The sequence below is a fragment of the Pleurodeles waltl genome, chromosome 6, assembly GCF_031143425.1.
Source record: "Pleurodeles waltl isolate 20211129_DDA chromosome 6, aPleWal1.hap1.20221129, whole genome shotgun sequence".
Classification (NCBI taxonomy): domain Eukaryota; kingdom Metazoa; phylum Chordata; class Amphibia; order Caudata; family Salamandridae; genus Pleurodeles; species Pleurodeles waltl.
This window is the reverse complement of record NC_090445.1, coordinates 1,065,527,051-1,065,543,623: the sequence shown is the minus strand read 5'-3', so window position 1 is coordinate 1,065,543,623 and position 16,573 is coordinate 1,065,527,051. Positions and strand designations below refer to the sequence as shown.

Sequence of the window (16,573 nt, the reverse complement as noted above, 5' to 3'; positions counted from 1 at the left end):
GTTGAGGACTGCAGTTGTGGTCACAAACCATTATTCAGTTACCAGCACCTCACAGAAGAACTAGAGGAGGGGAGAAGTACGCAGTGCCTCCCTGAAGAATTCCCAAAATGCTAAACTTTTTTTTTTAAGCAGCACCAGTTCCTGTAGGAAAATAAAATGTGTCCCGTAAATGCAAACACAAGCATGGTTGTCTGATTTCCTTTGCAGGCCACCATCACTATGGTGGTAGCAAAACACAGGGTCTTTTTATACCTGGATGACAAATTTGAAGACTGATGAAAAATTGGCACACTATTTGTGACCCCTCCATGACCAGGATATTAGATCATCTTGCATCTTGCCTCAGGTTATTTTTGGTGAGGTGTGTAGTGGTTCATACACACTTCCTTTCTCCCAGGAAATAGCTTAGTTTCCTTGCCTGTGTCAGTGGCGTAACAAAACTTGACCCCCCCTACAAAGAACATGGAGCGCCCCCTTACCACCTTACCACCGGACTAAGTCAGGCACTCTCAGGCTGGGGTACTGTGCTGAGTGGGCCCCCTGGAGCTCAGCCCCCCCTGAACCACAGGGGCTAATGCTACACCATTGGCTTGTATATCCAGAGAGACTGTGAGAGGCTACATTCCAAGAAGTTATTTGGGTATTGTCTTGGTCTTTCCAGCAAGAGAAGTTAGCTTGTTACAAGCGGGAGACATGCTGTGTGCTTCTTTTATAAGACTGATTAAGTACCGAGGGCTTTGGCCCCACAAGACGTATGTAAAGTGATAAATAAGCACCAACAGAATACAGTATGATACAATGCAATCATATTTTTAAAGGGTAGCAAAATAGTTAGAGAACATTCTGTTCTTTTAGTCACAGTCACACTTGCTGACCACGACCCTACTCTACTCAGGATCTCAGGTCCCATACATTTCGCCATGCCCTTCGACCATTGCTGGAAGACCAAGTGACCAGAGACGTGCCCCTGGGGTGCCTTGTGAAGAATTGAGGTCATCACCTCGAGGCACTGCACATCAAAAATAGCACATGGTGTCCTACACGTGTGGCCATCACGCTCAAGAAAAAGCACCAACTAATCACCAGAGTGTCGAGCAGAGCCCCATCTATAGCCCATGGAAGAGGGCCACCAACAATAGCCTCTGCTCCTGCCCGAGCAATGTAACATGCTTATACATCACTTTTACCAAAGACATAAACACAGGTTAAAAGCGAGGAGGAGGTAACAGAAGGTGCCTCTTAAGTAGCAGGTGAAAGTCGTGCACCAGCCAGAATAGAAGCCAACTGAAAACAGAGTTGCTCACATGGCAGACAACATACAAAGAAACAAGCAATGAGAGAATAAGAAGTGGCTAGGCCAATGATGCAAAGAAAACTGCAGTGAGAAAGCAAAAGAGAATGCTGAGGTGGTAAGGGAGCCAATGCAGTGACGCTATGGTGTATGTAATGGATGCCAAGGTTGAAGTGAAGGAAATGGAAGAATTTCAATTTGGGAACTTAAAAAGGTGTGGAGTCATGAGGAGAGAGCCAAAGGCACCATAAGCATTATTTTTTAAAGAATCTGCCCCCTTGGCAATGGACAAAAATAGTAGTAAAGCTGTATTTTATTTAATTGGTCACAAACAGGCTGTATTATAACACAGTTGAGGGGATAAAGCAGTACTTTCAGTAAGGTGAAAAACTGAGGGTCTCTAAAGGCTCTTTGTAACCAAGAATTGTTTATAAGAGGTGTGGCCTCAATAATTAATGGCATGTCCTGTACACATTGCTCAAAGCATTGGCTTCCTATTCTTCCTCTTTCTGGTCCTCATCCTCCTCTGGGGCCATCTGCTCCTGCTTGTCTTTGCCCTTCTCTTCATCATCATCCAGCTGGTCCTCATCCTGCTGGCCTTGTTGTCCTAATCCTCTTCCTTTCCTTCCTGGTCTTTCTCATTCTGGCTGTTTTCCTCCTCACCCTCATCCTTCTTCTCCCCTTGGCCCTTCTCATACACCTGGTCATACTCTGGGCTCTGGTCTTGATCCTCATTATTCTGAGCCACATCCTCTGGGTTCTTCTGGTCCTCGTGCTCTTTGAGCTCTTGATTCGCCTGGCCCTGGTTACCCCTGCCTCTTGATCCTTCACCACCTGGTCTAGGTCACCCTTCTCATCCTCCTGGTCTGCACCTTAGTCCTTCTCCTCCATGTGATACTCATTCTTGTGCTGCTTGTACTCTTTCCTCTTCTCCTATTTCAAAGCCTCATTGTCCCAATTCTCCTGGTCCTGCTTCTGCTCTACCCCAAACCTATCTGCCTGGTCCCCGTGTTCCTGGCCTTCCTGTTTCCCTCAGTCCTAATTCTTATGGTCTCATTGGTCCTTCTAGTTGTGGTCCTCCAGATCCTGGTAATATTCTCACTCCTTCTGGCACCATTATCCTTTTCCTGCTCTACTAGGCTCAGTCCTGTTCCTGCTCCTTTTGCTTCTCCTACACCCGTAAATTCTAATCCTCCTGATGCCAGTATTCTTGGTGCTGGTTACCATAGATATGGTCACATTGGTCCTGGAGCTCCTGGTTGTGTTCGTCCTGGCATTGGTCAGATTGACCCTGATCCTTTGGTCTTCCTTGTGCTAGTCCTTCTGATTTTTGTCCTTTTGGCCCTGGTTGTATGGTTCTTGTCCTTCTGGTCCTGTGTTTTTTGGCCCTAGTTCTACTGCCATTTGTCTTCCTGATCGTCATAGTCCTGATTCCCCCTGTGGGTCTAGTCCTAGTGCTGATGATCCTGACTGATCCTTGTCTTTGTCCAGAAAGTTCGGAAACATGTTTAAGACTGCCACTCATTTTTTTCTTTTTATTATTTTTAGTGGCGTTTAGCTTTTTAAGCTGGGCCTGAAAAGCCATGAAGAACAGAACAGAGCTGGATTTCTCTGAAAACCTATTTTTCTAATTGTTTCCTTTGTGGGAACTTCACACCTCTAGGATCAACCCACTAAAAATAATGGGGTTAATGCCCTTGCTTATTTTTAACGCACAAGGAATTCATAATAAACACAGTTGGTTGTCTTAGCCTTCATCAAGGGTAAACCGGTCCAATAATAGACTCCACGCTTCCAAATCTATCTCTGCCCTAGGATCTGTATGTGCTGACTGCATATGTTGTTCTTCTGCTACTCCCCATTCCAGGGGATCCTGTAACCAGTAATCAATCAGGGGTTTCCTGGGGCTCATCCATCCAATGGCCACCCTGCTTTCTACTACTAAGAGGGAAAACTGTGCCAATTTATGCAGAATCTTCCACCCCTTAGGTCTAGCCAATACACCAAGTAGGCAAGCCAGGGGTGTCAGGGCAATTCTATGCACGTATCCTCCACAATCTTAGGGACCACCCCCCTCCAGAACATCTGTACCCCCTCACAGAGCCATGCCAGATGACGAAAGGAAGCATCCCATGCACCACATCGGGAACAACCAGCCTCCTAGTGGTGTCAATCTTATTTAAGCCATGCAGTGTTACATATGTCCGGGGGAAATCTTAGTTTGTTCTTGTACAGTGACAGGCTGCATGTCTCTGGGCCTGATTTAGAATTTGGTGGACAAAATACTCCATCGCAGCGGAGTACCCTGTCCCCCAAACTCTCCGTCAACCTGCCGGACTTTCAGGTTTACGCATATCGCATAAAATGTGCTCCTCCAAGGTAGAATGAGCTATTGGAGGTAATCCATCTGACGGTCCACTCCATTTTAGACTGGGCAATTAGATTGCTTTTATTTCTAATGTCCGTCACTGCCAGGAATAACATGGTGGTGGGTGAGGGATAGTGCAAAAATAAAAAATAAACCCCATATTATAGTAGAAAACGCCCATGATTTTGGGTCTATTAGCTTTTTTTTTCAAAACAAACACCTGCTTAGGGCAGTTGTTTTTTTAAAAGTAGACACTTTTAAAAGTTTGGTGTACGTGTCCATCACCAATAATGGGCGATCACCAATCTTTTAAACAACTTTAGATGAACTGCTGTGATGACGATAAACCCACTGAATTCAGAGCAGAGGCAGGGTGCCGACAGTAAAGTTCAACATCACCCTGAATGCCTTTACTCTGTCCGTCAAACTCTAAATCAGGCCCTAAGTTTGCTCTGATGGCCGTCTGAAACAAGCATTTGCAATGCAATAGGTCTCGCAATTGCTTGAGTTAGAGCTATTGGCATTGTAAATTCATAACTGGACTTCTCTTGCCACGTGAATTGGTCAACCTTGCCTTATAATTTAGCCCTTTCCTGCCATATTTCCAGTGGCCCTTCATGTAACTAAAGCACTTCAATTTACCTTCTTCCTCTGTCTGCAGTAAAACATGAAAATGTTGCCATTTAACATCTCAATGTAAATATGCCATGCTGATTTTAATAGAATACCACTTTCACCACCCCACCATCAGAGTTGCTGGCTGGCTAACACAATTCCTCAAAAAAGACACACAACAGCCACAGAGGGGAAATAAACTAGAAGGGTCACCCAAACATATCAAGAGTGTTCAAATGGTCATAGTGTAATAAGGATGTTAAGTTGGCCTGAAATGTGGTTATAATTGCAATAAGGGGAGATTAGTAAAACATTTACAATTATCATATAAATCTTTATCAGGAATAAACTTTTAACATTAGACTATAATGCTCCAAATAGCTACTAGAGGTCACCATAACAAAAAATATAATTTGTAAGAAACATGGTCATGTACTCATGCTGTTAGCCCCTAGAAGTAATAATCCCCCTGAAAAATAGGAGAAAGTAATGCAGTGTAACCATATACTTAGAGCTAATAGGCATACTACAATGATATTACAAACAAGGCCTTTAAAACAAAACTCCTCCCAGCTGTAAAACTATAGTTCTAGTCATGACAAAGCTTAAAATACACTGAATGGTGGGTGCGGTTATTATTTTGGGGTCCCCAGTAACCTAATGTGGGGACAGAGATGATGTAAACAGAAGGAGCATTTTGAAGGTGGTCCCATTGCCCCAGGACCACCACAGGCTGTTATGAGCAAAAATGTTTTGTAAAAGTAATGCCCTGCAAATCCTTATGGGGCTAGTTTTCGTACTGCAAATATTATAGTGTGTTGACTGCAATGCTCAGAACAATTCCTAGAGAACACCACAATAAAAATATCATTTGGAAGAAACATGGTTATGTAACCATACAGTCAGCACTTAGAGAACATAACCACATGAAAAAAAAGAAAGGGAGAAAGTAATGCTGTGTAACCCTATATTTAACCACTAAAGGACATAGTGCATTACAGATTTTCAAAGCTAGCAGGACTATTGCAATGATATTACAAACATTGCCACCTACACATAATTTCTCCCAGCTGTAAAACAAAAGTTCCAAGCACTAGAAAGCTTAGAAATATAATGAATGGTAGTAGGGGTTATTATTTTGGAGTCCCCACCAACATAGCCTGGGGACCCATAGATGATGTAGACAAAAAGAGCATTGTGGTCAATGTTTTGAAGGTGGTCCCATTGTCCTAGGACCACCACAGGCTGAGTTATGAGCAAACATATTTTGGAAAGGTAATGCCCTCCAAAGCATTATGGGACAAGTTTCCATGCCACAAATATTTTAATATGTTGATATGACTGTAATGCTTAGAACAGCCCCTAGAGAACACCATAATGGAAATGGCATTTGTAAGAAACATGGTCATGTAGCTATTTATTTAGCCCCTACAGAGCATAACCACACAAAAAGAAAATGGCAATAAATAATGCAGTGTAACCACATATTTAGCCCCTAGAGAGCATAGTGCATTATATATTTTCAGGGTAGCAGACCTATAAAAATGATATTACAAAGAAAGCCTTTAAAACATAAACTATTCTGAGCTGTAAAACAAAAGTTACAGCCATGAGAGACTTAAACAGACACTGAATGGTGAGAGGGGTTATTATTTTGGGCCCCCACTAACCTAGTGTGGGGACCTGAAGATGATGTAGACAGAAATAGCATGTTATTGTGAACGTTTTGGTGGTGGTCCCATTGTCCTACGACCACCACAGGCTGAGTTATGAGCAAACATGTTTTGTAAAAGTAATGCCCTGAAAAGCATTAGGGGTTGAGTTTTCCTGAGTGGAGTGAATATTGTAGTATCAGCTCTTCTGGTGTGCGGGGAGAGCCTCTTTGAGGATTTCTGCTTTACGCAAAGCATTCACCAATTTCAAGTGTTTTAAGAGGGGAGCCACAAGAAATTACTCTGATTAGGTAACTGTGAACAATGTGACGAGCGCTTCAGTACTGTCAATTGAGTTCAAGCTGTTGTGCTATGTTCGTGCAGTGAGCTCTATGGCCGCCATGCAGCACGAAGGGGAGAGACAAAAGAAATATTTCGCCCATGCTGAAGTATATTGGCAATCCTGCAATAAACCATGTAACAGAGGCAGTCTGTAAGGCGTGACAAATACAGCCTCAAGGTGAGACAAACGTAAAGCATGACATCAAGTGATTTTTTAAAGGCAAGCCCACAAAAGAGTAAAATTGATGGGCATGGTTAAAAGCCCACAGTACTTACAACAGGTGAAAGTCCTTGCGAACGGGGCCTAAAAAATATGACATGAAGGAGATGGGCTCCAGATGTGATGCTTTGACATTTAACTCCTCTTGCCCTGGTTAGGCAAAACGATCTATGGATTCTCCTTTCATTGCGTCAGACTCTGCGGTAAATAAAAGTTGGAGAGAACCCTGCAGGCGTCAGAATACGGGTCTCGAAGATTGCACACTGCACCGAGACACTGTAAGATTAGTCACAGTGTAAGATTTTATGCTCCCTGGCCTGATCTCAGTCTGGCTCAAAATTAACTGTTGTATGTGAGGAGAAGTTGGATTACCAACATATCCTGGCACTGCATGGAGGAGAGACAGGCAGCAGCCTATTGGGGCAGTAAAAGGCAGATTGAAAAGGAGCAAGAGAGTAAACAGATAGACCAGTTACAACAGAAGAACAACGGTGCAAGCGGGAACAGATGTGGGCGATGATCAGGATTTCAGCAGCTTGGAAAATTAGAAATGGTCTAATTGTCTGGCAGCTGCACAGCTGGAAACAGCAGGAGTGAGCTGTGGTAGCAATATGGGCGGAGAAGGAGAGGAAGGCTATTGAAAATTAGGGGCGCAGGTAGAGGACGACAAATGAAGGAACAGCTGAAGGAAGGAAAGCGATGTCTGAGGGGGACATGAAAAGGGAGCTGGAAAGAAAAGGATTCAAGTTTTGGAACTTTTCACATATGGAGATTGAGATGATTTCCATGTGTGGGGAAAGGTGAAAGAGTCACAGATGAGATAATGTAGAGCTGTTTTTTTAGGAATGGAAAGAGATGGATGTTTTATAAGTCATTGTCACAGAAGTCATAGGATCGCACAAAAAAAAAAATGAGAGAGGCACGAAGACCCAGTATGGAGCTCTGATGTACCTCATAGAAGAGGGGGAAAGTCAGTGAGTTGGAATGACGAGTGAGCTGGGATGAAGATCCAGAGAGCCGAGCCAAGAACACCAGTAGAGGAGAGGGACGTATATTGTGGTCCACCATGTAGAAACCAGTAGAAAAAGCTGGCCGAATAAAATAGCAACGTTGCCTGACATGGCATGTAAAAGTTATTTAATTCAGATGAGAGTGTAGAATTTTAGTCATAGTTTAAAAGAGTGGATTAGAAGAGGAATTCTGGAGAAGTTCAAATCGAAAAGAAAGAAAAAAATAGGCATAGTATTTTGTATTTTTTATCATTAGCACTATTTTGACAGTTAAATACGGAAATAAGCAAAAGAATTAATTGTTACCCATGGCAAAGAGCCTTCCACTGGGCTGCTACATGTGTTGCTGTGCTTTTAGAAACCTTTGATTCATTTGCAAATGTGACAAATCCATAAATATGCAGAAAACGCAACTTCGTCAGTATCGTGTAATTCCAGTGACCCTGGCTACAGGTAAGTGATATATTGAATAAATGTGTAAGAAAAAAGAAAAGCCAAAGGTAATTAGTTGTGACTAAGGGGAAAAAAGAAGCCCAGATGGGTCAGAAAAAGTATTGCCCTTCTGAAGACAAGGTGCAGATTACATTTTGAAATGGGCATTAAAAAGCAACAAGAGAGGAGCCAGGAGAAGCTTAAGGCAAATAAAAAGTCAGCGTTCGAAATAGACAGAGCCGTGTTTAAGAAGCAGGCAGACAGCAGCAGGTGAAGTCAGTTCTATGAGTATGAGGCAGAGAGATTGTTGACAAAAATGAGAGAATCTCGCGATCATCAGAGAAGTGATTTCTAGGTCTGGCCTAGAAACAGCTTTAGCTGCCACACCAATCTCAAGTAATCAAAATAAATCATACCTAAGAAATACGTACACATATAGAGTGGCTTTGGGTTAGTTCTCTTCATCAACATTTTTCTTCTGCACACCACTGCTTACAGCATGGAGCAGTGGGTCAGCCCACTGGCTTTCTTGAACTGAGAGTGACATAATTTTGCTGCTTACTCGTGCACATCAATTTTACTGTCTATTGAAATCATATATGATGGTTAAATTACTTTCATATTTTAAGCAAATTATTGCAAGGTAATACTATGCTTAGATGGTGGCATGTGTTCTTTTTTTCTTCTGGATGTTTTAGAAGCACGTCCTTTCAAGAAATAAATTTACCATCACGCCAAGTTGCTCAAGCCAGACCTGCTGGCTTTGCCTATGCTTGTTTCCTTTTGCGTTCAGCTTTACAGATCATGTTCAGATAACCGAAAAATATGTGAGTAACCGATGATGGGAGTGTATATGACAGGAGGAAGAGTCAGAAGATTGAAGAGATCCAAGGTAGAAGAGATATCTTTGGTGAGGGAAGAGACGGTTACATCCAGGCGGGTAGATGAACATATCCCGAGGATGGAAGAAAGGAAAACATAGAGAAGAGGAGATGATGGAAGGGATACCAGGAAAGAATAGATACCGGTGCTAGAAGAGGGAGGCTGGACAGTAGACTGAAGAAGGGGAAATAAAAAGAGAAGGCAATGATGTGACTTCCAGTGCCAGGAAGTAGGTTAAGGAAATAGACATAGACCTTTCATCTCAGTGAAAGCTTGAGTTGTGATAGGAGCCAACTAGTAAGAAGGAGAATTTCCAAGCTGAAATAAATTATACGACTCCAGGGTTGATAGAAATGGAGAAAAGGAAGTGAAGGAGAGAGGGGAAAGAGGAAGCAGATGGCCGATAGACCATTGCGGATTGTAGTAAGTGGACCAGATAAATAATGTAAAAGGAAAGATCATAAGAGCAAGAAAGTGATGTACAAATGAGAAGGTAGGGGATCGAAGAGGAATGAAGAGGGGGCGGGTAGAGTGGGACAAGTGAAAAGTCCTTTCCCATGAGTGTGCAGGTCACTTTATAAGTTTGGATTATAAATCGTGCTAGGGCAGTTTCAAATACATACATGGGTTTATGTCACTGAGAATGTTGTTCTGTGTAAAAGCTGTATTATGTGACAAGGTCAGTTGCGTTTTTGTCAGCAGTTTGATTCAAGTTGAAGGTTGTGGTTTGTGGAAGCCAAGTGCGTGTGGACCTTTTCTTACTATATGGGGAAGTGTGAGTCTTAAGCCATGTTCCCTTCTCTTCTTGAGTCATTGTGAGTCTATTGCCATGTGTTAAAGGTGCCACGCAGGAATAAGAGGCTTCTGTGCCATGATTAGCTGCAGTATCACTGGGTTTTCATCAATTTGCAGCGTTCGAGGCCCTGCAACAGTTGCTGTCCGTCATTGGTTCATGTTTTTCTCTGATAGGCAAGGATGGGAACACCCACTGCGGATGGCGGCATAAGGCGAGTGAGCTTTGGTCAGTTTTAGGGTTGGGAAACCTACAAATGCATGAGACTGTTCACCTGGAATAGGGATGAACGTGTGAGATGAAAAGAAGCTGAGCGAGGACAATCTGTAACACATGGTGGGATCTGCGTAAAGAGACGCCACAAGATTCTACCCATGCCAGAGTCTAATTATTGAAGCATTGTTACTTGATCTTACTTCTCCCCAACACATGAACATTCATTTTACAAACAGGCACTTTGTACAATAACTTAGATTGCAAAGTGTATGCTATTGACACATGCAACTTAGACATTCATTGATGGATCAGCATTGAGCTGAACACCCCGATTACCTTCAGATGTGGAATGAATGGGGCAGGAAGAGTCTCAGACCATAATTTTCATGACTGTAGGTGTTCATTGCCACCAAGTATACAAACCTCATATTTACTTCTTTTGAGATTTATGTATGAGGGCTGCATGAGGTTATGCTTTACCAACAGTCTGGGCGAACAGTAGCCAGTCTAAAGGCAGAACGTTCATAAATTAGGAGAACAATTTGCATTTCATCTAGTTAAGTGAATAATGTAAGGTCAGAATTAGATATGAGCTTAGCCAAACAGTGCATATAGGTGTCGAATAAAACAGAACTGTATCTTTCTAGATCCCATAAGAAAGCAGTCACAAAGAGAGCATGACAGCAGATCATTAGCCAGCCAATCGAGATCCTGTGATGAACTATGTTTAACTCTGGTGAAAGTTAATGTAAAATGACAGTGAAAACACCACCAACATCGGTTAATTAGAGGAACTCATTCATAAGGGCAAAGAGAAATGACTGTACCGATTAAGGGCCGTATTTATACTCTGGTTGCGCCGAATTTGCGTCGTTTTTTTCGATGCAAATTCGACGCTAAACTAACGCCAACTAACGCCATATTTATACTATGGCGTTAGACGCTTCGGGCGCCAAAGTGCCCGGAGTGTGCGTCATTTTTTAGCGTGAACCCCTTCCTTGCGTTAATGATATGCAAGGGAGGCGTTCCCGTCTTAAAAAATGACTCCCAGGCCTTTACGTGGTATTTATACTCCCGGGCAAAAATGACGCCCGGGAGTGGGCGTGGCCAAAAACGGCGCATTTGCGCCGCTTTTTAACGCCTGGGTCAGGCATGGCGTTAAGGGACAAGTGGGCTCAAAATGAGCCCAGAGTGCCCTCCCCTGCCCCCAGGGACCCCCCCTGCCACCCTTGCCCACCCCAGGAGGACACCCAAGGACGGAGGGACCCATCCCATGGACATTAAGGTAAGTTCAGGTAAGTATTTTTTTTTTTTTTTTTTGTGGCATAGGGGGGCCTGATTTGTGCCCCCCTACATGCCACTATGCCCAATGACCATGCCCAGGGGACAGAAGTCCCCTGGGCATGGCCATTGGGCAAGGGGGCATGACTCCTATCTTTACAATGATAGGAGTCATGTTGATGGGGGATGGGCGTCGAAAACAAATGGCGCAAGTCGGGTTACGACGATTTTTTCGACGTAACCTGACTTGCCCCATTTTAAGACGCCCATACGCCATTTTCCCCCTACGCCGGCGCTGTCTGGTGTACGTGGTTTTTTTCCACGCAAACCAGGCAGCGCCGGTCTGCTTGCGCCGGCTAACGCCATTCCATAAATACGGCGCCCGCATGGCGCTTCAGAATGGCGTTAGACGGCGCAAAATTTTTTGACGCTAAACTGCGTTAGCGCAGTTTAGCGTCAAAAAGTATAAATATGGGCCTAAAAGTCTAAACATCGTGTGAAAGCAGTGCGGACAGTTTGTATGATGGAACCAAGCATGCCTTAACAAAGCGGTCAGAACCATGACTGCATCGTTTCCACGCATCCCTTTACCATGCATGCCTTTACAACTAATTTTGTTGTAAAAGCATGCCTATTAAAAGCATGGGCCGTATTTATACTCTGGTTGCGCCGAATTTGCGTCGTTTTTTTCGACGCAAATTCGACGCTAAACTAACGCCAACTAACGCCATATTTATACTATGGCGTTAGACGCTTCGGGCGCCAAAGTGCCCGGAGTGTGCGTCATTTTTTAGCGTGAACCCCTTCCTTGCGTTAATGATATGCAAGGGAGGCGTTCCCGTCTTAAAAAATGACTCCCAGGCCTTTACGTGGTATTTATACTCCCGGGCAAAAATGATGCCCGGGAGTGGGCGTGGCCAAAAACGGCGCATTTGCGCCGCTTTTTAACGCCTGGGTCAGGCATGGCGTTAAGGGACAAGTGGGCTCAAAATGAGCCCAGAGTGCCCTCCCCTGCCCCCAGGGACCCCCCCTGCCACCCTTGCCCACCCCAGGAGGACACCCAAGGACGGAGGGACCCATCCCATGGACATTAAGGTAAGTTCAGGTAAGTATTTTTTTTTTAATTTTTTGTGGCATAGGGGGGCCTGATTTGTGCCCCCCTACATGCCACTATGCCCAATGACCATGCCCAGGGGACAGAAGTCCCCTGGGCATGGCCATTGGGCAAGGGGGCATGACTCCTATCTTTACAATGATAGGAGTCATGTTGATGGGGGATGGGCGTCGAAAACAAATGGCGCAAGTCGGGTTACGACGATTTTTTCGACGTAACCTGACTTGCCCCATTTTAAGACGCCCATACGCCATTTTCCCCCTACGCCGGCGCTGTCTGGTGTACGTGGTTTTTTTCCACGCAAACCAGGCAGCGCCGGTCTGCTTGCGCCGGCTAACGCCATTCCATAAATACGGCGCCCGCATGGCGCTTCAGAATGGCGTTAGACGGCGCAAAATTTTTTGACGCTAAACTGCGTTAGCGCAGTTTAGCGTCAAAAAGTATAAATATGGGCCCATATGTGGAAATGGCATGCGTGGTTCTGTCATACAACCCCCCCTCCACCAATCTGAGGCCCAAAACTACCCCCTATAGCTAAACTACCCTGAGCCGCCCACCCGCCCTGAGCCCTAAAAAAATTATCCCAACCCTCCCACCCCACCTCTGAAAACTAAAGTACCCTGAACCCCACCCGCCCTGAACCCTAAAAAAATAACTATCCAGACCCCCCACCCCTCCCCATAAAACTAAAGTACCCCGAAAGAGCCCAAAAAAAACTAACGACCCCCACAACCCTAAGCCCTAAAAAAAAACTACTCCAACCCTACCACCCCTGCCCATAAAAATTAAACTACCATGACACCGCCACCCGCCATGATCCCTAAACCCTCCCCAGATAAGTAAATTACCCTGACCCCCATCCACTCTAAGCCCTAAAAAAAAATACTATAACGACCAAACCACTCTGCCCCTAAAAACTAAATTACCCAGACCTGCCACTCACCCAAAACAAAACTATCTTGCCCCCCCACCCCTGCCCCTAAAAACTAAACTACCCCAACACCACCGACACACCCAAAGCCAAAAATCCACCCCACTTCTAAAAACTACCCACCAACCACACGTAACTCACTGCGTCCTCTCCCGATCCTTCCTCCTCTTCTCTACTCCCTCCTCCCACCCTTCCTTAAACATTCCCCACCCCTTTCAAAATAAACTACCCTGTCCCTACCCTAAGCCCTAAATACAAAAATACTCAAGCCCCCTCCTCTCCTGCCCCCCAAAAAATAGCCCGACCCCCCCTACCCTAAGCCCTAAAAAAATAACCTCACCCCCTTAATCCATCCCCCACCCCTTCCTCACTTACCTCACCGCATCCCCCATGTCCTCTCACGAACAACGCATGGCTTTTTCTGTGCCATAACCGCCCATATGCGTAGTTTAGCACATGCGTGGTTAAGGCACAAAAAACAGATCTGCTATTGGAATGTCCTTTTTTGGCCTTACAAAGGTCACGCTCTGTGACGAAACACGTGTTGTCTGGCTACTATAAGTGATGTGACATACTCTGGAGAATATAAGGACTGTATTAGCAAACAATAAACCTTGGGATTTCGGAAAAACTGCCTATGGAATTATTTGTGAAGAAGTGCTACATGCACCTTTTGAACTGATTGTTGAGTGTGCTGTGGTATCTAACTTGAATTTCTGGCTTCCATTGTACTACTACCAGCCAGGCCAACCTCAGCACTTGGATCAGAGACAAAAGAGGGAAGGCACATTGCAGCCCAGCAAGCCATTTCAGGGACCACACATACACCCAATTACTATATATTCTCAAAACCATGTGCTCAAATGGGATAGCAAAATGTTCTATGTACCCAAAGTCACCACTGGGCTCCCAAATATGCAGCACAGATCCTGCAAAATATTTGGACACAGACAGACCTAACTGATCCATGAGAAGACACACACAATCTGATGGTTTTTGCTTGTCCTCCTAATGTGTTCTGCTGTCAGAAAATGTTCTTCTGCTCAAGTTCCTGAAACAATGCTAGGTTATCCTAGGAGTTTGCATCTTGTGTAGCTCCGTCAGTTGACATATCAGAATCACCCTCTTATGCCTCAGGGTGCAAATCTTCCCTAGATATGATTTGAGAAACCCCCCACAGTTTAGCCTTCATGGTTGGATGGAACACATCCTGTCCCATGCAGCTTCTGTCTTGTTCTTGGCTGTCCACCAGTATTGCCCTCCAGCACAGACATCTGGAGTCTGTGGCTATGGTCCTCACGCCAGATAGTCCAAGGCACTCTCTTCTTTAGGTCTGATAGCAGCAAACGACATTTGAAGGGCTCTTAAAGAGCGAGTGACACATGAGGACTATGGGGGTCATTCAGACCCCGGCGGGCGGCGGGAGCCGCCCGCCTGGAGGGAGCCGCCATATGGCCGCTCCGCGGTCGAAAGACCGCGGAGGCCATTCTGGCTTTCCCGCTGGGCTGGCGGGCGACCGCCAGAAGGCCGCCCGCCAGCCCAGCGGGAAACCCCTCCCCACGAGGAAGCCGGCTCCGAATGGAGCCGGCGGAGTGGAGGATGTGCGACGGGTGCAGTGGCACCCGTCGCGAATTCCAGTGTCTGCAAAGCAGACACTGGAATTCAAAGTGGGGCCCTCTTACGGGGGCCCCTGCAGTGCCCATGCCATTGGCATGGGCACTGCAGGGGCCCCCAGGGGCCCCACGACACCCCTCACCGCCATCCTGTTCCTGGCGGTCGGAACCACCAGGAACAGGATGGCGGTGAGGGGTTCGGAATCCCCCATGGCGGCGCAGCAAGCTGCGCCGCCATGGGGGATTCCCAGGGCAGTGGAAAACCGGCGGGAGACCGCCGGTTTTCCTGGTCTGACCGCGGCCAAACCGCCGCGGTCAGAATGCCCTGCGGGGCACCGCCAGCCTGTTGGCGGTGCTCCCGCATCCCCGGCCCCGGCAGTCCTTGACCGCCGGGGTCGGAATGACCCCCTATATCTTCTAAATGCAACATTGACAGGAATAATTGAGAAAGAAGGTGGGACAACTCTCATCCATTCCCGCACTCAATCATCCCTCCAAGCGTGTACACGTTCTTACATTCAATTGGTCATCCTCTCAAGCATGCACACAAATGCGCCATTCAGTGAAGAAAGAATTTCACTTAACATATAGCCTTACAGTATATATTGGCTTTGCCACTGCAAGCTTCTTATAACTTTTCCCTGAATCTAGAGGGAACCTGTGGTCAGGTTGGGAACTCTTCCTAATCAGGTTAGCTGCACTACCTTCCATTTTGTTCTCAGTGGGAAAACGTATTCTTTTTTACTACCAACATTTGAATAGAAATTTACAGACAAAAACGAAGCCATCTTGCTGTGCATGGACCTTTTAGACGTCCTCTCTCTAAAGGTTAAATAAATCTTTGTACTTTGTTTCAGTCTCCTTGTGTTGCCACTAAATATGTGTTTTTTACTTCTATATTAGGGAAACCATGTTCATGAGCACCGTGGTCACTGTGAGAAAGAAAGAAGAAATGGGGAAGTAGTATCCTGATTTCAGAAGAGGACCTTCTATGCTCACCACCACGCAGTGGTTAACATTCACAGGATCATAGTTATTTAGATCAACATAACCACAAAAATGCTTAAATCAACGTAAATTATGTGAAATAACCCCCAATTATGCCACACACATTAAGGAACACCCACATACTGTATGAACCTAACGCTCGTACATACAATGAAAAAAAAATTATTGGCTTACGTCCTCAGTCATATTTAAATTTATATTCACGTGCACACATACATGCTCCAATGTCAAAAGAGCATATCACATGCGCAGAGTCTCTTATCTACACACACTGCACACCCCACCCTTCTGTTCAAATTACGGCTAAACTGTGTTTCAACTTGTGTATTTTCTAATGTTATTAGCATCAATAAAAGAGTAAATATCCAGCATTATGGCAAATAAATGGTTAGAATATGTGGTTCTCAATGACAGACAGATGCTCCTTTGTGAACTTGCCATTATTTTGTTATTTCATAGCTGCTAAACACAGTAATAAAACAGGTATATTCTTCTATTTAATTGATCCAAGTATATTGCGTTATGAAATTACATGTTGGTTTTTGTTTTTTATTTCAGGTTTTTGAAAAACAAGACTTTATATTTAAAAGAAAATGTACTATTTTTTATTGAGTTCAAACACAAGGGGGGTTACGTAATCAGCTGTGGCCAAAGTGGAACATCCTATGTGGTTTAACAAGTATGCAAAGTGATGACTGCAGATCTATGGGCCCTGCTAGGGACGACTACACATGAAATATGTGTGTGCTGGGTGCATTTCGGAGGAATGGAGTGCTATATAAATAAGGCAGTCTGAGCATCTAAA

General features: G+C 44.9%; 1 protein-coding gene across 1 annotated transcript in view; it reads left to right on the top strand.

Annotated features, from left to right (window-relative positions):
• LOC138302077 (mucin-5AC-like) overlaps nucleotides 1–16,188 on the top strand; it is a 263,254-nt gene extending 247,066 nt beyond the window's left edge. The window contains exon 13 of the mRNA XM_069242465.1: nucleotides 15,664–16,188. Coding sequence (XP_069098566.1) covers nucleotides 15,664–15,680 — 17 coding nt within the window. The 3' untranslated portion in view covers nucleotides 15,681–16,188. The remainder of the gene's footprint in view (nucleotides 1–15,663) is intronic.
• The last annotated feature ends 385 nt before the right edge of the window (nucleotides 16,189–16,573 follow it).